Source organism: Theropithecus gelada, chromosome 1 (genome assembly GCF_003255815.1).
Source record: "Theropithecus gelada isolate Dixy chromosome 1, Tgel_1.0, whole genome shotgun sequence".
Classification (NCBI taxonomy): Eukaryota; Metazoa; Chordata; class Mammalia; order Primates; family Cercopithecidae; genus Theropithecus; species Theropithecus gelada.
The window spans coordinates 25673423-25699259 of record NC_037668.1 but is presented as its reverse complement, the minus strand read 5'-3'; the positions used below and the strand labels follow the sequence as shown (position 1 = coordinate 25699259).

Below are 25837 nucleotides of genomic sequence, written 5' to 3'. Positions count from 1 at the left end.
CCGCAACTTAGCCTGCTGAGTTGCCTCATTATCTCTCCCCAAATCTTGCCACCCAACGCCACCCGTTATTTCCATCCCTCTCCATCACCATCCCCACAACACCTCCAGAGCTCCCCATCTTTCTGTGCCTGGTTCTTCTTCCAATGGGGTCAGTAGTATGTCTCCTTCTCCACCCAGCCTGTTAGAGAGATTGGGAGTGGAGATTGCAATGTGAACTTAAGAGAAGGCAAGATATCAATATCCTAGGGGCTTGGGTCGCTGAGGCCAGGTAGAAGGAGAAGCCTGGTGAAGGGCACTGAGGAAAGTGGCTTAGGAAGGTGAAAGGAGGCCAGGAGCAGTGGCTCACGCCTGTAATCCCAGCACATTGAGAGGTCGAGGCAGGTGGAGATCGAGACTCCTGGCTAACACGGTGAAACCCTGTCTCTACTAAAAATACAAAAAATTAGTTGGGCGTGGAGGCATGTGCCTGCAATCCCAGCTACTCTGGAGGCTGAGGCAAGATAATTGCTTGAACCCGGGAGGCAGAGGTTGCACAGTGAGCCAAGATCGCGCCACTGCTCTACACTCCTGGCTAGGCAACAGAGCGACACTCTGTCTCAAAAGAAAAAAAAAAAGGAAGGTGCAAGGGAGGAGAGGCAGGTCCAGTGAGCTGGGGCCATAGGTCAAAGGAAGGGAGGGTGAGCCTGCCTTTAGGGGAGATTTGTATTTAGCACAGTGGAGGCTGGGGCAGAGTAGGTCGGGGGTGAAAATGCAAATGCCACAGGGCCTCTTCAGGTAACGAATGAGAGTCTAAGGGAGCAGCTGTCCATTATTGCTGTGCAGAGATGTGGACACGGGGTTAACAGCTCTTCTGATTCTTCAGGAGAAGTCGAATTCAGATTTTATGTGAAAGACCCCAAATTTTCTATACTGGACCAATTAATCGCCCCTCCTCCCCACACACACAAAATATGGGACAGGTCAAACCAAACAGTATTCCTGGACAGTATTTGGTTTGTAAGCCACCATATTTTAACCTCTACTAAGTGATAAAAAAACACTTATAGGAAAACCAATAACTTGTCGGTTGATGCATGGGGATCAGGAGGCCTGGGTTCTAGTACCAGTCCTGCTATTCTTTGCTTTGCGACCCTGAACAGATTCACCTCTGAGCCTCCTCTATCTGTAAAATATGGAGGTGGGACTAGGTGACCTGGAAAGGCCCTTCTAATTCTGATGTTCTGTAGTTTCAGGTGGAAGGTGAAGGGCCTCAGAGACCAACTATGAGTTAGGCGGGACTTAGAATCTGACAGGAAGAGGGCAGAGACAACACATTCGAAAGAGTCAGGGCTCCTGGGACCTGGGACCCCAGGATCTGAGGGTGTTGAGGAACAGGAGCAGGAACCAGTAGTGGGAGTGGAGTCTGTGTATGGTCCTGGAGGGAGGAGCTGGTGGAGGGGCTTGCACTTTGCTGGGGGGGATGTGGAGGGGCTTACCACCAGGATACCGCCGCAGGATAAGCTTTCGGACCTCGTCATAGATGAAGATGAGGAGGCTATAGGGGAAGGCGCAGAACCACCAGGTGACTCTGAAAGCAATGGAGAAGAGTGTCAGGAGCATCAGAGGTCGGCTTGGCGGCCATCACATAAAGGAGCATTCAAACCGATCAGAACTTGGATCCTGGAGGAGGCTGAAGGCTCCCTATATGACTACTCAGGCTGCCCGAAAGAGACACTCACTTGAGCGGGTACATGCGGAGGGCTACACCCATGCCTGGGCAGTAAGAGAGAAAGGCAGCCAACGCCGTCTCCTCCAGGAGCCCAAAAATCAGGATCTTGTTCCTGAAAGGCAAAGAAAGGAGGGTAGCAGGTGAAGGGGGATCAAGGAGGCAGAGATCCTGGGATACCCCTGGGGTGCAAGGGAAAGATGAGAGAGAATTCTAAATGACATAGTCCCATGTCTTCTTCCAACATCCTCTTCTCATGCTTTATGTAACCAAAGGAAGATGTTATTTGTTTTTCTGCTTACTGAGTTTACCTCCGAATGTTGTCTATTGCACGTATATTCATTCATTAAATAATTGTTTCTAGGTGTTGGGTGATGTGTTCTGTACTGGAGACATGGTGGTCAACATGGGGCCTGTCTCATGATCTTGTTATTGCTCCAGGCATAGGGCCCGTGAAAGTGTCGTCTCCCGAGCAAGATGCTCGAAAGCTCCTTCAGTGCAGGGCCCATGTATGTCTTCTACCGTCTCAGCATCTCCCACAGTTCCTGGTGGTGGTTTCATCATAGATATTGAATTCAGAGAATGTAAAGGGGATGCTCACTGCATAATAAGTGGTTAATATATGTTCACTGTATCAGAATTGAAAAGCAGGATAGAATAAGGAGGTTCTGAGGGCAGTTTCTGCAGTCAGACAGGTGGTATCTATTCCCAGTTCTGCCATTGACTAGTTTTGGGTTGCAGGCAATGTTGAATTTCTCTGAGCCTCACATTCCCTCTCTATAAAATGGAGATTTTACATTTTTATCATAGGGTTGCTGGGAAGATTAAGGGAGATAACACGTGGAAAGCTCTGAAACATGGAAAATGTTAGTCATATTGTTATTCCACTTTTTTTTTTTTTTGAGACAGAGTCTTACTCTGTTGCCCAGGCTGCACAATCACAGCTCACTGTAACCCCCACCTCCTGGGCTCAAGTGATCCTCTTGCCTCAGCCTCTCCAGTAGCTGGAATTACAGGTGTGCGTCACCATGCCCTGCTAATTTTTGTATTTTTTTGTAGAGATAGAGTTTCACCATGCGCCCAGGCTAGTACCAAACTCTTGGGCTCAAGTGATTCTCCTGTCTTGGCCTCCCAAAGTGCTGGGATTGCAGGTGTGAACCACTGTGCCCTGCTGCTTCATCTTTTGTATTCTTACACAAGGTACCTCTTTTTGGTTCAGGCCAGTGATTTCCAAATTTTCACTCACTAAAGACCTCCTTATTTTCTTCTGTAAAGGCCACATTTAATTGTTTGTCTCTCAAGCTACATTTGTGAATAAGTATTGAATACATTTTCCCATTTAAAATTAATTAGAACTATCCATGGCTTCCAAACAGAACTGTGGATCAGCATTCGATCACTACTTCATGATATGTGCTCTTGGCTTTTGCCTAAGAATGGCACATTAGTAAGCCTGGTTGCCTTCTCATAGGTGGGTGCTTTATTTTCATAAATCTTTTCAAAATAAGGCAAATAGTATCTCTGAGGATCCCCAGTGGCCCAGGGACCTAAGGTGAGGCCTGCAGTGGTATTAGTACTCTTCCTCTGTACCCAGCCAGACTTTCATTTGCTATTTTTCCCATCTGCCTCTAAGATGGGCTGGATGTAGCCAGTGTGGCCACGTTCGCATCTTCCTGTGTTGTCCACTCAGTGCATAGCAAGTCCCAGGTTCCAGAACTGTACCCAATTTCTTAAGAATCTCTGCTCCTTGTTCTCTTCAAACTGCATTTTTTCCCATTAGTATTTTTAGCTTACTGGAATCTCCTTCCTTCATATTACCTTTATTTATCTAACAGGCTTTTCACTTGGTTCTCCCTTGGACCTTAAGTGTTATTAACTTCACTTTGGCATCTTCTCCCCACCCTCCCCAGCCCCAAACTAAGAAACTGTGACAAGCTCATGTGAAGAATTGTGGCCATTGTTTATGGTAGGAGAAAATAAAAGAAACCAGCATGAAACCTTCAGCGCTCAACCACCACCCATGCTAGAATCACAGTCATTATTGAGTTCCAAACAGTGCCAGATGGTGTGAGCACAGAAATGTTGGGTAGTAGCCAGGGCTGGGCTTTAGAGACAGGTCTGGTGAACCCTTACCATCTTGGTGACCTTGGACACATCATTTAACCTGTCTGGGGCCTCTTATTCATGAAATGTAAACAGTAATACCCACCTCATAGAGCTATTGTGAGGCTAAACAATGTGTTAGGCACTTAGCACAGTGCCTGGCACGTTGTAACTCACACTGCAAGAAGGCACTGAACTGGATCCTCGGCAGTGTGTGGCCTCCAGAACCACAGTGCAAGTGCTATAAACTAGGCTGCCTGCGGAAAGCCAGGGGTGGGCATAAAAGACACTGAATTTGGGGATGGGCAAAGGATAGGAACAGGTGGTACTCAAGTAGGAGATGGGTGAAAGGAGGGAGGGGGGAGGGAGGGGGGGAGAGAAGGAAGGTGGAGAGAGACGATAACAAAATGCAAAATTAGGAGCTTGAAGCATGGCTTCTCTCTTCCATATGAAGCCTATCTATGGATATACAGATGGAAGATTAAAATCTGACGCCCTCCTTACAACTCTGGGCCAGGGCTGAGTGGGAAGCCTGGCCTGTGTGGGTTGGTGAGTGTGCCCGGAGCCGGGGCGGGCAGGTGCCATGGGGCGGGCACTCACTTCATGCCCTGCTGGAAGACTGAGTTGCGGCGGGTCTTGCAGATGATGAGGTCAGCCCACTGCACCACCACGATGCTGGCAAAGAATGCCGTGTGGCACGTGAACTCCACCACCTTCCGCTGCTCATAGGTCTGGAGGGAGGGTGGGCAGAGAGAGATGAAAGTGTCGGAGGAAAGGGTAAGACCAGAAGGTAGCAAGGTTTCTCCTGATCCACCCCTAGCCCCAGTCCCTATTGGCCACTACTGGCCACTCCTGCCAGGCATTCAGCTCCCCACACCTTCAAACATGTGCACTGCACTTACACAGTGTCACTCACCCACTCCTGTCCATAGCTGTCCTCCAGATCGTTCATGGTCCGGTCATCCCAGTCGAGGCGGATTCCCAGTAGCCGTGATGGCAGGAAACCGTTCTCTGCCAGGATCACAAAGTAGGTGAAGAAGCCACCCAGTGCCTGGATCATCCCTGTGGGTAGAGGGGCAAAGGCAGGGGCAGGGTCAGAGCAGGAAGCAGAAGGGGCACAGCCCCTCAGGGCCAGAGATGGAGGTCCCTGACCCTTGGGTAGCTGGCCCCTGTCCTGGAATTTTGCTTGGGGCTCATTCCTCTGAAAGCTGGGAAAAGAATCCTGTTGGGGTTCCCTCCTGAGCCCCAGGGCTTGGCGCACCGATCTGTCCATAGGCCATGCTGATGAGCCTCTCATTCACCAGCTTGTCTGTCTGGGAGTTTCGCGGCTGCCGCTTCATGATGTCACTCTCAGCTGCCTCATAGGCCAAGGAGATGGCAGGAACCTGTGTGCGGTAGGAAGTGGGGCAGGGAGGGCATTTGAAAGGGCGTAGGAGACGACAGGAGCAATTGATCTTCGACAGTGAAGATCTTTGACACAGTTAAAAAAGCATGTATTCAGACCCCATTGTCTTCCAGGCCTGTGCGTGTCTCCTGTAACCCCCACAGCTGGGGCCGCTGCCCCAGTACACCCCTTCCCCCTGCCACTGTGCCATCATGATTGCTTTGCCTGTCCCCTCCTCCACCACCTCTGCTCACCATATCCGTGCCCAGGTCAATGCAGAGGATGGTCACAGTGCCCAGAGGCAGGGGGATGTTGGCAATGATGAACAGCAGGAAGGGGGTGATCTCCGGGATGTTGCTGGTCAGGGTGTAGGCGATGGATTTCTTCAAGTTGTCAAAGATCAGGCGGCCTGTGGGGAGATTCTGAGGGCATCAGGGAGGTCAGAGGGACTCTTCCCCACCCCCAGCCCCTGAAGCATGGCTGCCGGTCTTCCCAAGAGAGGAAGATTTTGTGTTCAAGGGAAGCTAAAGAAGGCTGGGCTGCCTACAGTCATGGAATGATTCTTCAACTGGGGTAAAGGGACGGGGAACAGAGGTGCTGGCTTCAGTATCCTGTGAACCATCCCAGCCTATGCAACCTCCTCACCCTCCTCCACCCCCGTAACGATGGAGGCAAAGTTGTCGTCCAGCAGGATCATGTCGGCTGCCTGCTTAGAGACGTCAGAGCCAGAGATGCCCATGGCAATGCCAATGTCAGCCTTCTTCAGCGCAGGGGAGTCGTTCACCCCATCACCCGTCACGGCCACAATGGCTCCCTGGAGGGAAGACAGCCAGCACTTGAGGATGAAACCCCTGTCTAAGCCTGGCCCCTCACCCCTCACTCCATGTTTGTCTTGGCCCTGTCCCTGCCTCCCCGGTTCCTGCCTGTCATCTGCCTCCCATGGCTATGCTCACCTGCCTCTGACATCCCTCCACAATAATGAGCTTCTGCTGGGGAGATGTCCGAGCAAAGACAATCTCCGTGTGGTTCTTGAGGATCTCATCGAGCTGCTCCGATGTCATGTCCTTCAGGTCAGATCCGTGCACCACGCACGCCTTGGCTTCTCTGGAGGGTGGGTGGGGGCAGGGACAGCTGACTCCTGGCACCTGTACCAGCCCCTCCTGCCCCCTGCCTCTCCTCACCACCACGGCCTGCAAGCTCCCTGCTGAGCCTGCTTCCTCTGTTGCTTCAGTTCTCCTCTCCTCAGTACTCACTTTCCCCATTTCTCTTTGAGGATGGGACTCTAAATCCTCACCATGGGATCATCGCAGTCGTAAGTGCAGTTTGCTAGGCCCTGGGCTAGTTTCTTTACTCACATCCCACTCCTACAGCAATGGAGATGGCATCCTAATTTTGTGGTGAGAAAATGGAGGCTCAGGGTGGGAATGTGACATCCCCAAGGTTACACGGGAATTCAGTGGCACAGCCTGGACACAAGCTCAGGGCTGAGGAACCAGTCACGGTAGTGTCAGAGGTAAGACCTATAAAGGTCCCAGAAATGCTGTCCAAATACCCCCAGGGGACACCCAAGCCTTCTGTGCAAGAGGACGTGTTGATAGGGGGAGCAGGGGCTTCCTGCAGAGGCCTCACCTGGGGTTGACTTGACTCACGGGAATGTTGAGCCGGGCTGCAATGTCCTCCACAGTCTCGTTACCCTCTGATATGATGCCCACGCCTTTGGCAATGGCCTTAGCTGTGATAGGGTGATCCCCGGTTACCATGATCACCTAGTGGGAAGGAGAGGAGACAAAAGGAAAGCAGTATTAAGAGTTTATCCCCCTCCTATTCCTCTCCCAAAGTGAGAGAAAACTGGGGCAGATCCCAGCCCCGAAATAATGGCGTGTGTGTGTGTGTTGGGGGGGCGGGGCTGTGTGTGTGTGTGTGTGTGTGTGTCTGGGGTGTGTGTGTGTGTGGGGGGGACGTGTGTTTGTGGGTGGGGGGTGGGGATTGTTTGTGTGTGGGGGGAAGGGGGTGTGTGTGTGTATGTAGGGTGGGGATTCTTGTGTGTGTGTGTGTGTGTGCAAATTTGGGTGGGTGGGTGAGGAAGAAAGATAATGGCAAGTTGTGTTATGTTCAGAGGGTTAGAGAGAGATAGTTTGCTTAAGTGCAGGAAAGTATCCATAACAGAGTAACAAGTTCATGAGGATCCCCTGAAAGAGAAGCCTCAAATCTTTGGGATTATTTAGGAGATTATTTTAGAGTTTGGATTTCATGGGCTTCAAGGCAGTTGGAGCTGGAAGGACCCTTGAACAACTCCTTTGTTTTACACATGAGGAAACCAAGACTTAGAGAGGGCCTACAATTTGCTCAAATACACAGGGGCTTGGAAATAGGACATGAGGTTCTTAGTGTGAAATACTGATCACTGCAGGAATGTAATGGACAGAACAGGAATAAGATGGAGACAACACCCCTGCCTCCACCTCCTCTGACATCTTCCCTGGTGTAAGGCACGGTGGTCCCTGCCTTCACCATAATGTTCATTGCTATTGTTGCAGAGTGAATGGAGTTGGGATGGGGAGGGTGGCTGGCATCTGACGGGTTATGTGGCTATTCTAAACATGAGGTGAGCAGAGTTGGGTTAGGATAACATTTGCATGTGTGGGCTTGTGGGGCAAGTCCCATGAATACTGAAAAGGAAGCCTCTATAGTCCCCGCTGCCTTCTCTTCCGCTCCCACCACTTCACTGAAACTGCCACCCAAAGGCCAAATGGGCCTCTCAATTGAAAAATGAAAGTGTCTTTGCTGTCCTCATCCTACTTGACCCCTCTGAGGCATTTGGCACCGTTGACCTCCTCTCCTTGAAACCCTGCCCTCCCTGGCTTCCACACACTCCTCCATTTCTGGTTTCCCTCCACTCCTCTGCATGCTCTTTCCCAGCTTCTCAGGGCAGCCGCCTAGTAGGATGGAAGAAGCAGCGGCTTTGGAGTTGAATGAGGGGCTCAAGTTTAAACACTGACCTTCTCCAGCTACAGTACCTCAAGCAAGTCAAGCACTGAGGTCTCAGCACAATTCAGAGATGATTCCTGCCTTCCCAGGTGGTCATGAAGATTAAATGGCATTGGGTCCTACCACCCTCTCCCCTCCTCACTGGTTCCTCTTGCCCCTAAATATTGGTTTGGCACAGGGTTTCATTCTCCTCCCTTCACTTGACCTGTCTGCTCTTCCTGGGCAATATAATAAAATATACTATAAGCCTTTAGTTTGCACCCTTGCGCTAATGAGATTCAAATCTCCAGTCCTGACTGTCTTTCATGAGCTCTAAGCCATACTCCAATGTTCGCTGGAACATCTGTCTCTCCTGGGCTATCTTATAGACTCTTCAAGCTTAAAGTCAACATTGAACTCCTTTTCTCTACTCCCACCACCCCACCAAGCCTGCAACTGCTCCCTACCTTAGATGTTGCCCTATCTAATTATCCTGTCCCCTTCTCTCCTGTCTTCCTCACCTTCCATATCCAGTTTGGTCACCAAGTTCTTAAAACATTTCTCAAACATGGCTATTCCTCTCCACTCCCTTTGTTGCTGCCCTAGTTCAGGTCATCATTCCTTGCCTGAACTACGGCAATGGCCTGTTAACCTGTCTCTCCCTGACTCCAGTTCTTCCCCAGATTCAGTCCCTCCTCAACCCAGGTAGTCTCCTAAAAGCTCAGCCTCCCCCGTGACACTGGTGGCTCTCTGTGGCCTGCAGGATAAAGCCCAAGTCTGGCATTTAAGCCAAGTCCTTCCAACTGGCTCTGACCCAACGTTCCAGTCTCAACCCCCAGTGCTCCTTGCCACCTCTCCCCTGCCAAGCCCTACACACGCCCCATACAGTCTAGTCACGCCAGGGTACGCACTGTTCTCTGATCTTGACGTGCCTTCCTCTCCCTCGCTGCCTTGCAGAATACTCTGACCTCCAAAGCCCAGCTCAAATATCATTCCCTTTGTCAAACATCGTCCAGTTCTCTGAGGCAGAATTAATACCTCCCTGAGCTGATTTCCTGTAGAGGTCCTCTGGCCGGGCCTCTGTGATGGTTTTGATCACAGAAAGAGGCACTGGCCAAGCAGCAGGAGCTCAGGCTCTCCGGTCAAGCCGACCACGCTTCATAGTCCCAGTCCATCGCTTACTGGCAGTTTTGTTTTGGGAAAACAACTTACCCACTTGTAGTTTCCATTTGTTTTACTTTTTTTTTTTTTTTGAGATGGAGTCTTGCTCTTGTCGCCTAGGCTGGAGTGCAGTGGCCTAATCTCGGCTCACTGTAACCTCTGCCTCTCGAGTTCAAGTGATTCTCCTGCCTCAGCCCCCCAAAGAGGTGGTTTCAGGCGCGCCCCCCCCCACTTTTGGGTTATTTTCATCTCATTTTCCTTTTTTTTTTTTTTTTAGTAGAGATGGGGTTTTACCATGTTGGCCAGGCTGGTCTCAGGCTCCTTACCTCAGGTGATCTACCTGCCTCGGCCCCGCAAAGTGCTGGGATTACAGGCATGAACCACTGTGCCCAGCCTTGTTTTACTTTTTTTTTTTTTTTTTGAGACGGAATCTCGCTCTGTCCCCCAGGCTGGAGTGCAGTGGCCGGATCTCAGCTCACTGCAAGCTCCGCCTCCCAGGTTTACGCCATTCTCCTGCCTCAGCCTCCGGAGTAGCTGGGACTACAGGCGCCCACCACCTCACCCGGCTAGTTTTTTTTGTATTTTTTAGTAGAGACGGGGTTTCACCGGGTTAGCCAGGATGGTCTCAATCTCCTGACCTCGTGATCCGCCCGTCTCGGCCTCCCAAAGTGCTAGGATTACAGGCTTAAGCCACCGCGCCCAGCCTGCCTTGTTTTACTCTTAACAGGGATAATGATGCCTGCCTTGGAGACAGAGTGGTTATGGGGTTCAGAAACCACATATACACACAGCCCCAAGTCTCCTGGTGTGATAGTTAAGAAATAGCAGATTGCCTTGGTTCAAGTACTGGCTCTATGACTTACACCAGCTGTGTGGCCTTGGCATTTTACTTTGTGCCTCAGTTTCCTTCTCTGTAAAAAAGGAAAAATACTAGTGCTTATTCCCAGGGTTGTTGTGTAGATTAAATGAAATCATACAGGTTTAGTGCTTAGAATAGTGCATGATTTATATGCATCCTCCCTGGCACAGTACCCACAGAACCTGGACCCATCTGGATGTGTCATGTGACACAAATTGTTTACTGTGTATCAGACACTGTGCAAGGTGCTAGAGTTTGCACCTTGCACAGTGTCTGATACAGAGTAAATAATAAATATTTGTTGAATGAACAACAAACATAGCACAAAGGAGGGAGTTGTCAATGAGAAGCAATTGCAGTTGAACAAGAGAACCTTGAGTTGGAGGCATTCTGTGGGGTTATGGGCTGAGCCACTGGGAGCATACAAGAGCCTGCTAATCCCATCCTAAGTTGACAGAGAGGGTGGGCAGTAGCTGGGAAGAGAGTAGGACAACTAGGTCTCCAAAATAGGAGTGACAGGTTGTGCTTCAAATCAGAATGGAAGGATGCACATGCAGATGGGACAATGAGCTGTTCCAGGGAGGGAGAGGAGGGGCATGGGACAATGGCCTCTCTGAGCGGCCTCTATGGGCAAAAGGGATGAGGGTGAGTGCTCCAAGGCAGGGGTGGGCCCTTCCTTGCAGATGGACAGCTTCTTCTACGAGTCAGTGGGAAGGAGGTCACTGTGGCCTGGGCCTCCCCAGGGCAGCAGCCACTGCAGCTCCTTGACCTCTGGCATGAGGGAGGCTAGGATGGAGGGGAGGAAGGGAGGCCAGTACCTTGATGCCTGCGCTTCGGCACTTGCCCACAGCATCTGGCACAGCAGCCCGGGGAGGGTCAATCATAGACATGAGCCCCACAAAGCAAAGCTTCTCCGTGGGAAAGTTCAGCTCATCCGTGTCGAATTTGAAGCCCCGAGGAAACTTTCCAGATGGCAGATTCAGTTGACAGAACCCTGAAAGGGGGCAGAAGGGAGCAGTGAGAGCCACAGAATGGCTTCCTGGACGCCCCCACAGTCCCTCATCCCAGGGATGCTGCAGAGGCTTGGGAATCCCCTTCTGGGCCTCCTGTTTCTGGCCTCTCACCCAGCACACGCTCCCCCAGTCCCCCCAGCTCCATGTAGGCATTTTGAAAGGCGTCTTGCATCTCCTTGTCGAGTGGGATCTCCTTGCCCTGCACCAGGATGGTGGAGCACCGGTCCAGGATGCGCTCTGGGGCCCCCTTCATCACTAGCACGTGGCTCTGGGGGCTGTCCTCTCGCTCGTGGATGGACAGCTGGAGAGACGACAGGCAGTTACAGAGATGGCCATGCTTGTCTTGGTAGCGCGGCATAAAGCAGCAGCTGGTAAGGAAACCACCTTAGTAAAGTAACCCGGATCCATCCAAGATTGTCAACAAAGAGAATCTCCTTGTGCAGGGAGGTGTTTTGACCTCATAGTTCCAACACTTGTAACCTGACAGCCACTTCCGTAAGACAGTCATTCATTCAACAAATATTTATTGAGGTCAGTTTAAGACAGGCACTGTGGTAGGGGCTGGACGGCTCCCTCCTCAGCATCCCCAACACCACCTGGCCTCAGGGGGCTTTACCTCTATGGATCATGTGGAATGCTGAGATTACATTCTTGGCCTAAAGGCTAAGGGGCACCATAAAGGAATTACAGAATTATGGTTTCACTGACTGGGGTAGAAGAGTTGGAAGGCTAGGCCAGAGGATGGGGAGCTATGGGAAGAAGAGTTGAGAGAGTGACAGATTGTAGTAAGGGATGGAGTAAAGTTTGGGAGCTGGGTCTACTTGCAACCAGACATGCAGTCATAGGAGCTGTCCTGGGGAGATTGGCAGGGGGAGGGAACGTGACCTTCAGACACCCCCACTCCTCCTAGTGATGAGTCCCCTTGGCTTTGTCTACCCTCACCTATTTCTATCCCTCTCTCTTCCTCTGTCCTGGCAACCCAAGCAGACCTGGTACTTGTTGGTCGAGTTGAAAGGAATCTCTGCCACCTTGGGGTTTCTGTCTCTCATGTTCCTCACTGAGCCACAGGACAGCTCGATGCACTTGAGCAGAGCTGACTCGGAGGCGTCACCAGCTGTATCCCGCTGCCAGAAGAGACCAGAATTCAGTGTCAGCGTGGGAGGGAAGGGAGTGGAGGATCAGGTGAAGGGGGCACTGAAATCCCTAACGCAGCCACAGCATGTGAGAAGGAAAGCTGGGGCCAGCAAGAGGTCTTTGGAGACATCCCCAAAACACACCTATTGTGTGTCCTGATCTCCTACCTTAGACACAGAGATGTTCTCCTGTCCTGCCTTGAAGACGGCACGGTTGCAGAGACCAGCAATTCGAGACAGGGCTGTCCAAGTCGGGGATCGTTTGTCAAAAGTGGCCCCTGGGAGAAAATGAGGGAGAACCAGGAGCATGGCTCCCTTTAGAGCCTTTATCTCACCCACCCACCCCGCCATGCCACTGCTCTCAGTGTCCTCTAATGCTCTCCACTCCCTCTGGAGCACCCAATCACCAGACTGATCTTCGGTGGTGTCGGCCTCATGGATTTGGTTGTCGAACCACATGTGGGCGACGGTCATGCGGTTCTGGGTGAGGGTGCCCGTCTTGTCCGAGCAGATGGTGGACGTGGAGCCCAGCGTCTCCACTGCCTCCAGGTTCTTCACCAGGCAGTTCTTCCGCGCCATGCGCTTGGCTGTCAGGGTGAGGCACACCTGGTAGAGAAAGAGGAGAATAAAAAAGGTTAAGGCTGGAGCCAGAGATGGCCATAACCTTACCCTAGACCGTGGCTCCATTCCTCCTCCCTTGATTCTACTCCACTAACTTGAATGGGTGGGACTTAGCTATAAATAATGAATGTTCAATTTTAGATGTGTTGAGATCATGAGTATCTATTAAGATGAAATGCCCATTAGGGGGTTTAAGACATTTGGCTAGAGCTCCAGAGAGGGCCAGAGCAGAGCTGGGCAAAGGGAAGTCCGAGTCATCCACACAGAAGGGACACTGGAAACTGGGAGGAGATTGGCTCTCACTCAGGGTGTAGGAAGAACAGAGAGCTGAGGCCTGAGAATCACTATAAGGGGAGCAGGAAGGGACAGAGGAGAAGCGAACCGGGATAGTGACACATCACAGCAATCGACAAAAGAGAGAATGCTAAGAGGGTGGACAGCAGTATCTGTTTCAGCAGCAGAGTTAGGGAGGAGAGCTGAGAAAAGGTCACTGGATTTGCTGGTTAGTGACCAGTGACCTTTGAGACAGCATCTACAGGAGACTTGGCCGGAATGAGACCCATACTGCTGGCAGATCGTGAGAAAAGATAACCGTGACAAGCTCAAAAAAAGAGAAATTGAGTACCCAAGTATAGCCCCACCTGAGATTTCTCAACTCAAACTCTGAGCCATGTATTAAGTGATCTCTGAGTATCGCATCCAATATGTGACTCTAGGGGGAAAAAGTACTGAGAAGCTACAAGCAACTGTGCCTCTATCACTTTGAGGAAAGAGTAGTGGGACCCTCCCCTGATGGCACCTCGGCCTGACCCACTCACAGTGACAGTGGCCAGAAGCCCCTCGGGCACATTGGCCACGATGATGCCGATGAGGAAGATGACTGCCTCCAGCCAGCTGTAGCCCAGGATGAGGGAGAGCACGAAGAAGGAGACCCCCAGGAATACAGCGACCCCTGTGATCAGCTGGATGAAGTGTTCAATCTCCATGGCTATGGGCGTCCGCCCAACCTCTAGGCCTGAGGCGAGAGTGGCTATGCGGCCCATCACGGTCCGGTCGCCTGTGGCAATCACAATGCCCCTGGCAGTGCCTGCAACATGGTAGGACATCAGGTTGGGTGCCTTGTGGCTCCCAGGGACTGCAGTCCCATCCTATTTCCTGATCAAGGAAAACCATCACAGGGTAGATGAACCCAAGCTGCAGATCTGGAGGCCACTTTCAGTAGATTGTCCCCACTTGACCTTCCTTTCCCTGGATAGATCGCCAATCCCAGAATCAATACAATAGCAAATTATTTTCTCTTGTACTTGAGCCTGGGGAGAAGCTTGCAAATAATCTCAAAGGTCAAATAGAGGAAATTCAATAAATAAAAATTGCCTGTGGCATTTTGGTAAAATCAATCCCATACTTGATACCATCCAAAAGTGTATTATGAACACAAAGTGAAGTACTCATTATGGATTTTCCAATCAGTCTTAAGATTTTTCTTTCTCAACATTAGGCATGAATCTCTATAGAGGAAGTCAGGCAATTGCTAACCCTTGTGTGACATCACAGGGGTCTTCCAGGAAGGAAGGGTGGTGTATTGAAGAAAGCAGGCACATTGGAGCCAGCCAAATTTGGGTTTGAATCCTTGCTTGAATTCCTATCTCGGTGTTGTTTTAATATTTAGATGAGATCATGCTCCAATATACTTAGACCAGTGCCTGGAACATAGTGGGTGCCCAACAAATATCTCATTTATTTCCTTTCTGCTTTTCAAAGCCAATCGCAGAGTAAGCAATAGGAATATATTACTAGGCATTTCTGAATAAATCAATTGTGGGAAATGTAAATTTCAAAATCTCAGTGCATTAAAAATTTAGGAAATTTGGCCAGGCTCAGTGGCTCATGCCTGTAATCCCAGCACTTTGGGAGACTGAAGTAGGAGGATCACTTGAGCCCAGGAGTTTGAGGTCAGCCTGGGTAACATAGTGAGACCCCATATTTAACATATATACATATATATTAGCTGGGTGTGGTGTTACACGCCTGTAGTCCCAACTACTCTGGAGGCTGAGGTGGGAGATCGCTTAAGCCTGGGAGGTCAAGGCTGCAGTGAGCTGCGATCGCACCACTGCACTCCAGTCTGGGTGACAAAGCAAGATCTTGTCTCAAAAGCAAAACAAAAAAAAACTTAGGAAATGTAATGTGTGGTGATTTTGATTTGTACAGTTGGCTCTCCGTATTCACAGATTCCACGTTCACAGATTCAACCAATCTCAGATGGAAAATATTTGGAGCTAAATAAAAATAACAATGCAACAATAAATAATACAAATTTAAAATGAAAACAGTATAAAAATTTCATTGCACTCAGTATTATAAGTAATCTAGAGGTGATTTAAAGTATATGGGAGGATGTGCGCAGGTCATATGCAAATATTATGCCATTTCATATCAGGGGCTTGAGCATCCTCGGATTTTGGTAACCAAGGGGGTCCTGGAACCAATCCCTCGTGGATTCCAGGCAGTGACTGTGGTTCCAACTTGTGGAAGGAGGGAAAAAAAAATCCAGACAAACATAATATACTGAGGAGAAATGAGTAATGGATAGGGGAAGTGTGGATTGGGATATGAGGCCTCCTTTGCCCTATTTTCAGAGGCCATTGGTCTACTGAGGCCTCCTTCTGTCTTTTTCCTCCTACTCCTTCTCTGAGTCAGCCCTGACTCTGCTCACTGGCTTGACCACAGAGGACACAGGTTTCAGTTGTGCTTGGACCCCTGCCGTTAAGTGATGGCAGCTCTGGGAGTTCTTATTGACCTTTGTTTATCTCTAGAACTCAGAACAGGGATGGGGCAAACTGGATAGTCTGTGCATGGTGAAACATGTCTTTTGGTGTAACAAAGGTTTAGAAGCAGCCTGAAGTAGGGCCCAAGTGGTCACCAGGCCGGAATGCTTTCCTGGCACTCCCACACCCTGGGGCTCTGGTCAAAGCAAAGGTTAGAGAAGGAGGAAGCTAGGCCCAGAACCACAAGGAATCGAAGCATCAATCAAATCCAAAGACTCCTAAGAATCCAGGTTGGTTCTGAGTGTATGTGCATCCGTGTGTGCGCATGTGTAAGGGGTTCTTAACCCGATACCTGAAAGCTTTGGAATCCACTCAGTCCTTGGGGTGGACAGAACAGAGATCTCCCTGGGGAAGGGAGACATATTTCCCATGGAGTCAGGCTGCCCCCAGCCAATACCCTGCTTTCTGGAGGGTGTTTCCATAATATTCAGGGCCCCCTGACTCCTCAATTGCGCCACCAATGGCAGAGCTTTTGCCAGATAAGTACTACCAGAGCCCTTCCTCCTGACCGTGGATTTAGGATTCAGACTCTTTCCTACGGGGTGCAGGCTGGCTTCTCACCTTCAACACAGTTGGTGGAGAAGAAACAGATATTGCGGGTTTCCAGGGGGTTCTCATGGGTGAACTCAGGGGAGCGGGTCTGGGGCTCCGACTCTCCTGTTAGGGATGAGTTATCCACCTGAGGAGGAAGGGGTGCATAGTCATCAGACTGGCAGAGCCACTTGTATGCACACAGCTGTCTCCTGAACCACCTCCAACCACATTCAATCTTCATGACATGAGGAACAAAGTTACACTTGCCCTCATCACATATTTATGGCATTACTCATCTATTGCCCCTGCTCTGGTTTGGAATTCTGACTCCTCCTGACTTCTCATGTGACCTTAGGTTACTTGCTTAACCAACAGAACCTCCACGTACTCAACTGTAAAATGGGGAATGTAAACAGAATCGCTGCCTTGCACAACCACAGGGGGAGCCACTAACTGAAGTTTATGAAAATGCACCTCCTGGGGTCATTCAGAATGCAACGTGTGTGGCCACATGCAGCAGCCCTGCATGATTATACCACCCTTTCAGAATTACATCAGATAGCACATGTGAACATCTATAAAGCAGCTGACACATAATTGGTACTCATTACATGATTGCTAAAAAGTGGACAACAAAGAAATACCTGGGGCATAAAGCATTTGTAACACACAGATGCAAGGAGGCACTGCACAAGCCCCCCACACTGAGAGAAGGTTTAACAGGGGCATAGGCAAGGTGTTGACATTTGGACCTGGGTCTCTCCACCTTTAAACCTCACTGGACCCCTCTCAGCTGTGCACACAGCCTGCTCCTTAGACTCAAGTGCTTGCTCCGGTATGACCTCCTCACCTTACAGCCATGAGAAGAGATGATCCGGAGGTCAGCAGGGACGCGGTCTCCGCCCTTCACCTCCACCAGGTCTCCCACCACCACTTCCTCTGCATTGATCTGAATCTTCTCTCCCTCCCGGATCACAAGGGCTTGCTGTGGGGAGCCACAGGCAGCGCATGAAATGCTTGTCTCTGCCCCTGCCTTATTCTCCTGCTGGCCTCCCCCCACCGCCAAGCAGAAGGAGAAGCCCCATGAAAAATTAGGGGCTGGCAGGGAAAGTTGGAGGATCTTTTCTGCCCATCTCCATCTTAGAGCACAGGAGTTGACAGAAGATGAGCTGGACTCTTGCCAAAACTTGACACCCTAGCCCAGAGCCCAGCCCTGCCATCTTACCTGAGGTACCATGTTCTTGAAGGAATCCATGATCTTGGAGCTTTTGGCCTCCTGGTAGTAGGAGAAGCAGCCAGTGACAATGACCACAGCTGCCAGCACCACACCCAGATATAGCTGGTAAGGAGAAAGAGTTTCAGGGACCTGACCTTCCCCCCAACCCTAAAGGGGCAGCTGCCACTTGGGATGAGCAGGCAGTGCCATCCAAGATGAGAGCCCATACCTTTGTCTGTGACTGAGAGTGATGATAGTAGAGGAAAGCCCTTCTCACTAACCTTCCCCTTGATCTGCCAACCTCAAGCCTGCTAAGACTAGAAACAGGAGGGAAAGTCTTAGGATGTTCCCAGGGTTGGGATTTTGCTAGCGGATGAAGACCCAGGCATACAGACAGGCTCACTTAAGTGAGGAGGAACAGGAGAGATCATTTCATTAATTAATGAGTATGTGAATGTGCGTGTGCTGTGTAGGGGGAGTGCTTTACAAATATGTATAGAAGCCTCACCCCTTTCCAGCCTAAGGTGCAGGGGCATCTGTAGGACTGTGATGTGAGGGCCTTGTTCCCTGCCCACCCCCCAACTATGTTGGGGATTCAGGATTAGAGGACAATCACGGGCTGTTCCAGGGCTCAGGCGTGTGGGCTCACATTGTCGTTGGATGGTTCATCCTCCATGGCAGCCTGGATGCCGTAGGCCAGGAAGCAGAGGATGGCCCCAATCCACAGCAGGATGGAGAACCCTCCGAAAAGCTGACGGCAGAACTTGACCCACTCAGGGGTTGTGGGAGGTGGCGTTAGGGCATTGGGCCCATCTCGAGCCAGAACGTCCTGAGCCCGCTGGTTGGTGAGGCCCTGAGGGAGCAAGGAGAGGCGTAGGGGCACGCATCCGGAGCAATCCAGCCCCTCACCATGCCCATCCCTTCAGCTCCCGGGCATGGGAAGAATGCCCAGGTGGAAAGTCCCACCTGGTTGGAAGGGGTGGGGGACCATCAGGACAGACTACATGGAGGAGGTGGTATTTGTGATGCAACTTGGAGGGCTTGAGGGCTGAGAAGGGTTTGACTGGGCTCCACCCCTAATTTTACTGGATTGAGACAACACCTATGGTTAGGACCCTAACATCTCCCCTGGAGGCAGTCTGGATAAGCTTCCTGGAAAGACACCTCAATTGTTTTTTCCCCCATCTCTCTTCCTTCAGATTGTTTTATCAAGGATTCTAGGAGAGTCCTAGATTTTTTTTTAAGAGATGGGTTCTTGCTGTGTTGCCCAGGCTGGAGTGCAGTGGTGCAGTTATAGCCCACTGCAGCCTCGAACACTGGGCTCAAGCAATCCTTCCACCTCAGCCTCTCAAGTAGCTGGGACTACAGGTGGGCACTTCCACACCCTGGTGTGTGTCAGTGTCACACAACTTTGGCAATCACCTGACACTTTCCACAGAAAGCCTCGCCTGGCCCTATTCCCTCAGCCCCGGGCTGGTTCAGATGCTTCTTTCTGGTTCCCCATGGTGTTCTATACTTGATTCTAGAGCTGCACTCACCATATTGCGTTGGAATCCTATGACTGCATTTTTTCTGCTACTAGACTTTGAGCTCCTTTAAAGCAGGGACCATTTCTTTTTTTTTTTTTTCATTCATTCATTCATTCATTCATTTAATAAATGTGTATCCACTGCCGGGCACAATTGTCACCCTGGGGATGCAGAGATGGACAAGACCAACAAAGTCCCTGCCCTTGAGGAGCTTATGATCTGGAGAGGTGACACACAATAAACAAATATATTAGTGCCAGATAGTGAAAAGCGTTACTAAGGAAAATAAAGTAAGGTAAAGGAATAGGGGCATAGAATTTTAGACAGAGCAGGCAGGGAAGGCCCATAAAGGAGATATACATCCACTAAATTTTTGTTTGTTTGTTTGTTTGTTTTGAGATGGAGTCTCACTCTGTCACCCAGTCTGGAGTACAATCTCGGCTCACTGAAACCTCCGCCTCCTGGGTTCAAGCGATTCTCCTGCTTCAGCCTCCCGAGTAGCTGGGATTACAGGTGCCCATCAGTGTGCCCAGTTAATTTTTGTATTTTTAGTGGAGATGGGGTTTCGCCATGTTGCCCAGGCTGGTCTCAAACTGCTGACCTCTAGTGATCTGCCTGCCTCGGCCCCTCAAAGTGCTAGAATTATAGGCATGAGCCACCACACCCAGCATTTTTTGATTAATGATTTTTAAACAAATTTTTAATTGAAGGGCTTAGCAATTGATTGTACCAGTTACTGTTCACGTGACCTTGGGAAGTTACTCTCCCTCTCTGCATCTCCTTTGTTTAATAAACAGGTCTGCAATATCTATCTCAAAGGGTTGTTGTAAAGATTAGAGAAATGTATGTAACGCATCTATCACAATGTCACACATGTAGCAGGGGCCCAGCAAATCACTGTAACCCCAGGAATGGGCTGTCAGCCCATGTGCGTCAGCTGTCAGCTCTGTGGAAGGCTGTGTGCAACTGAAGTTGCTTGGGGTATAGGGAAGGGCCCTGCCTGGAGGCCCTCTGGGGTCTTGGTCATAGGGAGTCCTGGCTTCTAGGGCATACAGGGAGAGAGCTTTGGGCTAGGATGCAGGGGATCCAGATTCTAGTTCTGTCTGTGCCACCAACTAGCCACATGACCTTGGGCCAGTCCCTTATTTCTGGGCCTCAGTTTCCTCATCTGTAAAGAAGGCTGGGTTACAGTTTTAAGGCTCCTGCCACCTTGATGCTGCATGGTTTCCTTGCCTCTTTTGTTCCTTCCCTAGAAGCTCCTCCACTCACCTTGGACAGGTCCACTTGGTATTTGCGGCCCAGCTCATCCAAGGACAGCTTGTGGTCATCCTGGGGAAGGGAAGGGAGGGTGAGTTATTTTGGGGAGGAGGTATCTAAGATGCATATGAGGGCACTGCAGGGCGCAGGGGTGAGGTGAGCAGCATGGGGGGACACGGAGTTTCTCTGAGCCTCTGAGGGCTGCAGGGACAGCTCTCCCAGCATGGGGCCCCTCCTCCACGGCCCAGCAGTTCCCTCACCATTGCCACCTCCTTCTTCAGCTCATCCAGTTCCTTCTCCTTCTGTTTCTTCTTGCCACCCCCATTCTCTGCCGTGGTGGCGGCAGGTGAGTACTCACGGCCGGCCTGCGGGAGGAAGGGAGAGCCAGAGGGTCAGGGAGGAGAGGGGCTGGAGCCTCCATTCCCACCACTTAGCCAGGGAGCCCAGGCAGTGGGGGTGCTGGGTTCAAAAACAGTGGCTGCCTTTGGGGAGACCGGGGGGATGGAGGGTGAGGGACCCTAGGCCCTCAGTCTGTAGACTATTGGCAGAAGCAGGGGCTCCCATGTGAGTTTCAGAGAAGGGTGAGGGGCTCAGGACTGAAAAGCACCACTTGAGCTGTTTAATGCTTGGGTGTCTGCTAAGATTTTGTTCGCTGAAAGGACCCTGCTGCTAAATACAAAACAAAACAAAAATTTTGAAAACCTGTATCCTACACTATTTGGGAAAATTTTGGAAGGGAGTGGACAGGGTTTTGTGGGGGATTGTCGAGGGAGTAGAATCACTCTGTAGGAATGTCTTAGCCCAACACCATGGCAATTTTACTTAGAGAGGGCTAGAAATACTCAGGAACTTGGGGGAGTAAGAGTCTTAGGGGAGCCAGGGGGTTAGGCAGGAACGTGTCCAGAAGAGAAGGTCTGGTGGTGGAATGGTAGGGATGGAAAGAGCAGGCCTGATGGACTGAGAGGAGGCAGTAGCTGGAGAGTCAGGTAATGCCCAGGAAGTGGAGACATGGGGTGTGCTGGGAGCCCTCTCCATCCTGCTGGGCAGGCCTGCCTGTTACTAGACAGGAGGCAACTCAAAGGACTGGACCCCTCAAAGCACAATTGGGTAACATGGGAACTGAGCCCCATTTGTCCCAAAACAAAAGCAATTGTATCTGAGAATAAATCTAAAACTACAATATATATAGCTTTTAAGTCTAGACATTCCTGGGTTATCTGGTGAATCAGAGGGACTTTTTTTTTTCCTTGAGACAGGGTCTCACTCTGTCACCCAGGATGGAACGCAGTGTACATTTTCAGCTTACTGCACTCTCCGCTTCTAGGGCTCAAGCAATTCTCCCACCTCAGCCTCTCAAGTAGCTGGGGCCACAAGCATGCACCACCACACTCAACTAATTTAAAACAATTTTCTTTCTTTCTTTCTTTCTTTCTTTTAGATATAAGGTCTCACTATATTGCCTAGGCTCAGGTGATCCTCCCACCTCAGCCTCCCAGAATGCTGGGATTATAGGTGTGAGTCACAGCGCCTGACCAGATGGACATTTTAATTGTAGCCTTATGAGGCTCCTGATTTCCCTTCCACTCCAGGGCCTGTGGGCTCACCACCACCAGCCTTCCAGGGTCTCACAGGGAACTTCTGGGGGAGAGGGTGGGAAATCTTTCCTTCTAAGAGGAGGCCCTCTTGGGGTGATAGAATAGGATAGAGGCTGAGGAAGGCCTGGGCAGCCATGAAAAGTTCCCAAAAAGGTACCTTCTTCCTCTTCTGCCCCAGTCTTCTCTCCTCCCACTTCCCTCAGGAAATAGAGTCCTTGTCATAGAGGGGCTTCTCGGTTTCCACCTGGTGCCTGTTTCTCCACTGGATTCTGCAAAGTCTGCACTAGGCTTTCAGGAATTAGCTTTCCCACACTATGATGTAATTTTTGTTTCCCATGAAGAGTGGATACCTGGGTAGGATCCACAGCCAAGGTGTTTGCCCTTTTTTCTTCTTCTTTTTTTTTTTTTTTGCAGGATAATGGAGTTTTGGGGGTTTTGTTTGCTTTTTAAAAAATATACTTTTTTGGAGCAAGTTTTTGGTTCACAGCAAAATTGAGTGGGAAGTAGAGAAAGTTCTTATATATCTCCTGCCCCCACACATGCACAGCCTCACCCACTATCAACACCCTGCATCAGAGTGGTACATTTGTTGCAATCATGAACCTGCATTGACACATCTTTATGGTCCAAAGCCCAGAGTTTAAGTTTGAGTTCACTCTTAGTGTACATTCTATGGGTTTGGACAAATGTATAGTTACGTGTATCCACCATTGTGGTATCATATGGAAGAGCTTCACTGCCCTAAGTCTTTTGTGCTCCAGGGTAATGCATTTTTTACTTATCAGAGTCAGGAGCAATCCCAGAAGTGTGGCAGTTGTCTTGTTCATAAGAGGTCACCAATTCAGCATCTAGAGAGGTAGAAGTCTGACCAGTACAATCAGAAGCAAGGGTAGGGGTGGGGAATGCAGGGAGAAGTCAACACTGTTGGTCCCAAGATACCAGTGATTTAAAAGGATAGGAGCTTTTAGAGGCTGTGTTGCTCAGAAGTGCTCATCTCAGAAAAGGTGACCAGTCAAATTGTGCATTTGTTTCCACCTGAAGCATCTGTGAATCTGGCATAATTTTGGCTTCCTAAAGCCTGATCTTCTTGGGGAGACCGAGCAGCCCAATGGAAGGGATGGGGAAAGGCTTTTGAATGGTTCTACCTCTCCCTTTCCCGGGTGACCTAAGAGGATTCATTTAATTGAATGGATTGAAGTGCTTTAGATTCACTAACTGTCTGTGGTGGGACAGAGCTGAGAAAAGGATGAAATGCAATCAAAGGACCAGAGGCAAGAGATCAGGCTGGTTGAGCTTCAGTGTGACCCTCAGGAACTTCAGGGACAGAAGAGGGCCTGGGCATACACAGAGGAGCAGCGCTGGGTCTGTGGGTAGAGGAGCAGGGTGCAGAGGAATTTCTATATATTCAGATGCAAAATAAATTTCATAAAATTGGAATCAAATGCATGCTTTTTAAAAACTTGCTGGTCCATGCACTTTGGCATGCTGGATTGTGGCTGAGCTAAGCAGCTCCATGCAGTGCCTGCTTTCCCCAAGCTCCCGCCCGGTTTTCCGGCAGGCTGAAAACTTGGGACACACTGCCCCTTCCCCCTCCTTCTGTCCTGGCAAGGATCTCAGGCTCTGCAGCCAGGAGCCTGCAGAGATTTGGGGCCAGCGGCTGCCCAGGCAAGAAAGAAAGAGAGGAAGCAAGGACCCCCCCCAACCTCCCTCTGCTCCTCCCTCCCCCAACCACAAGTCCTCCTCTCTAGGTCTTGAATGCTGAAGGAGAACAGAGAGTCCTTTTTGAGAAAGCCAGAGGCTGGGACAGAGTGGGGGCAGCTGGGAATCCGCCAACGCTCCCCCCATCTCAGCCTCTCAGTGGCAGCTGGAGCAGGCTGCGCTCCCTCCCACCAGTGTCGTCCCTTCCCCCAGCTCCCACGCTGCCCTTCACAGCCACTGGGTAATGGGGGGACAGTTAAGACTGCCTCTGCAGTGGAGATGCAGGGGAGAAGGGATTGGAGGCAAAATCATCCCTAGAACAGGTTGTGGGTAGCAGATGCTTTCCCTCTTCAGGGGTCTCTGGTAGGTTGAACTCTAAGCTCCAGGTCCTAAGTACCCCCACCTCACCCAGACTGTTAATTTAAACAGCCTAGACCTGCTCCTCATCTTGTTATTGCATCACCCACAGCAACTGAGGATGGTGATTAAGGGGAGTTTTGGGGTTCTAGGGGAAAAAGATAGACTGGAAAAGTTGAGGTCTCATCACCTCCTAAGCAGGACCTCCTGAGCTGGGTCTACCTTGCTCTAAGATGGAGCAGGGTAGGGGGCTACCTTCCCTCCTTCTCTCTTCACTTGGATGGGGGAAGTGAAGGGCTTATCTGATCCTTTAACCCCTGCCTCTTCTCAGAGGTCCTGCATCTCAGCTGGGGATGCCCTTTCCACGGGCAGCCAGAGATGTCAAGATGCAGCTGAAGGTCCCAAGACTGTATATGTTCCCGCAGCTATGACCTCTTCCTCCGTGAAACCCATACCTCACAGCTCCTAAGGGCAGGCTCACAGACTCTCAAGCACCCCACACAGTGACATTTATGCTTGTGCAGGCTTGAAGGCTTGTACATTTACAAATTTGCCTGCTGAGACACAAACACAGGTACTCATCCATGAGTAACTGCAGGACTCCCCGCCTATGGAGAACACGTGGTCAGGACACACACACACTCACACACACACAGACACAGACATGCAGATACATGCATGCACTCTGATTCTATTTATGGCTCCCACTCTAGCTCAGGAACCCTGGTGTCCAGGCTCAAGATTTCCCAGCTGTTCAACTCGGTGCAATAACACGTCCTTGCCTGACTCCTCCTGGGCCCAGAAACACCCATGGCTCCCCCTAGGCACAATCTTCCTCACACCCTCCCGTTCCTCAGCATGCCCTTTCCCTCTGTGTCCTCTGTTGCCAGTATTCCACAAAAGGAAAGCAGCCAGGCACAGCATGTAAAGGGACTGGGCCACTCTTCTCCATATGGGAATTTCATTTCCAAGAATTCAAAGCCCTCTCCCTGCCCGCCCCATTGAGGTTGTTAATCTTCCCTTTGGTGTAGCCATTGCTGCAGAATGCCATGGATGGGTGGACTGGGGGGGTCACTGTCATCAGCCTTTGGGAAAGTCCTCAAAGCCCATGGCTTGGAGCCCACGGACAATGCTGCTCGGGACATCCGGAGGGGTGCTGGGGTAGGGGCTGGGGCGCATCGCTCTTCCTCCCCACACCCCGCCCAGCTGTCCTTGGCACTCAGGGCCCCTGGAACTGGTGTCCGGAACTCCTTGGTGACTCTGGGAGCCGGATGCTCCACTGCCCCTCTCTAAGCTCAAAATGGACCCCCAACCTCTCAGGCTACGACTCCCAGAGGAATGGGTATTTTCAGGGGGTGGCAAAGACGAGGACTCGCGGTGCCAAACATCCTTTCAGCTGGGAGGCCGGGAGATGCAGTGAGAGGAAGGACTGCCGCAGGGAAGGGCTAGAGATGTGGGAGTGGGGTGGAGGGAGAGATGGAAGGGGTGTGTGTGGTGGGCTGTGGGTCTAACTGTGGGTAGGGGGCCAGGGGCAGGCAGAGGAGAGGAGAGCACTAGGGTATGTGACCGCCGTGGGATCTGTACACGCATTGGTAGTTTGGAGACTGTTAGTTTCAAGTTCCAAGTATCCCACTCAGCTTCTCTCTCCCTCTCCTTCCACATCCCATTCTCACTTCATCCTTCCTCGGCAGCCTCCCTCACCCTCCAGAGTGCGACCCCTGCTCTTTAGGGATACTCACCCCACGGCCCATCTTGGGGCAGAGTGGCTGAGGGACCTTAACGGGAGAGGTCACCAGGAGGATCCCAAGCCCACACCAGCCCGTCTGGGACAGCCGGAGACCCTGGCAGACAGAGACAGCCAAAGCAACAGGGTAGCT

At 50.7% G+C, this 25837-nt stretch overlaps 1 protein-coding gene across 3 annotated transcripts; it reads right to left on the bottom strand.

Moving 5' to 3' along the window:
• Nucleotides 1-25837, bottom strand: LOC112619193 (sodium/potassium-transporting ATPase subunit alpha-2). 3 transcript variants are annotated; one of them, XM_025377121.1, is made up of 23 exons: nucleotides 25700-25837; nucleotides 20571-20675; nucleotides 20323-20382; nucleotides 18174-18377; nucleotides 17534-17647; nucleotides 17159-17293; nucleotides 16336-16453; nucleotides 13765-14033; nucleotides 12733-12931; nucleotides 12494-12603; nucleotides 12182-12316; nucleotides 11304-11493; nucleotides 10998-11173; nucleotides 6822-6958; nucleotides 6146-6296; nucleotides 5838-6006; nucleotides 5447-5601; nucleotides 5070-5193; nucleotides 4725-4870; nucleotides 4409-4539; nucleotides 1719-1820; nucleotides 1476-1567; nucleotides 1-178 (listed from the first exon to the last, which is right to left on the bottom strand). In XM_025377121.1, exons 1-23 carry the CDS (start codon nucleotides 25709-25711, stop codon nucleotides 150-152), a joined length of 3063 nt encoding a protein of 1020 aa, XP_025232906.1. In that variant the 5' UTR covers nucleotides 25712-25837; the 3' UTR covers nucleotides 1-149. The 3 variants fall into 3 exon arrangements, with proteins under 3 accessions (XP_025232906.1, XP_025232915.1, XP_025232926.1); XM_025377130.1 differs by lacking the exons at nucleotides 18174-18377; nucleotides 20323-20382 and having other exon boundaries at nucleotides 20580-20675; nucleotides 25700-25711; XM_025377141.1 differs by lacking the exons at nucleotides 13765-14033; nucleotides 16336-16453; nucleotides 17159-17293; ... (3 more) ...; nucleotides 20571-20675; nucleotides 25700-25837 and adding an exon at nucleotides 13062-13181.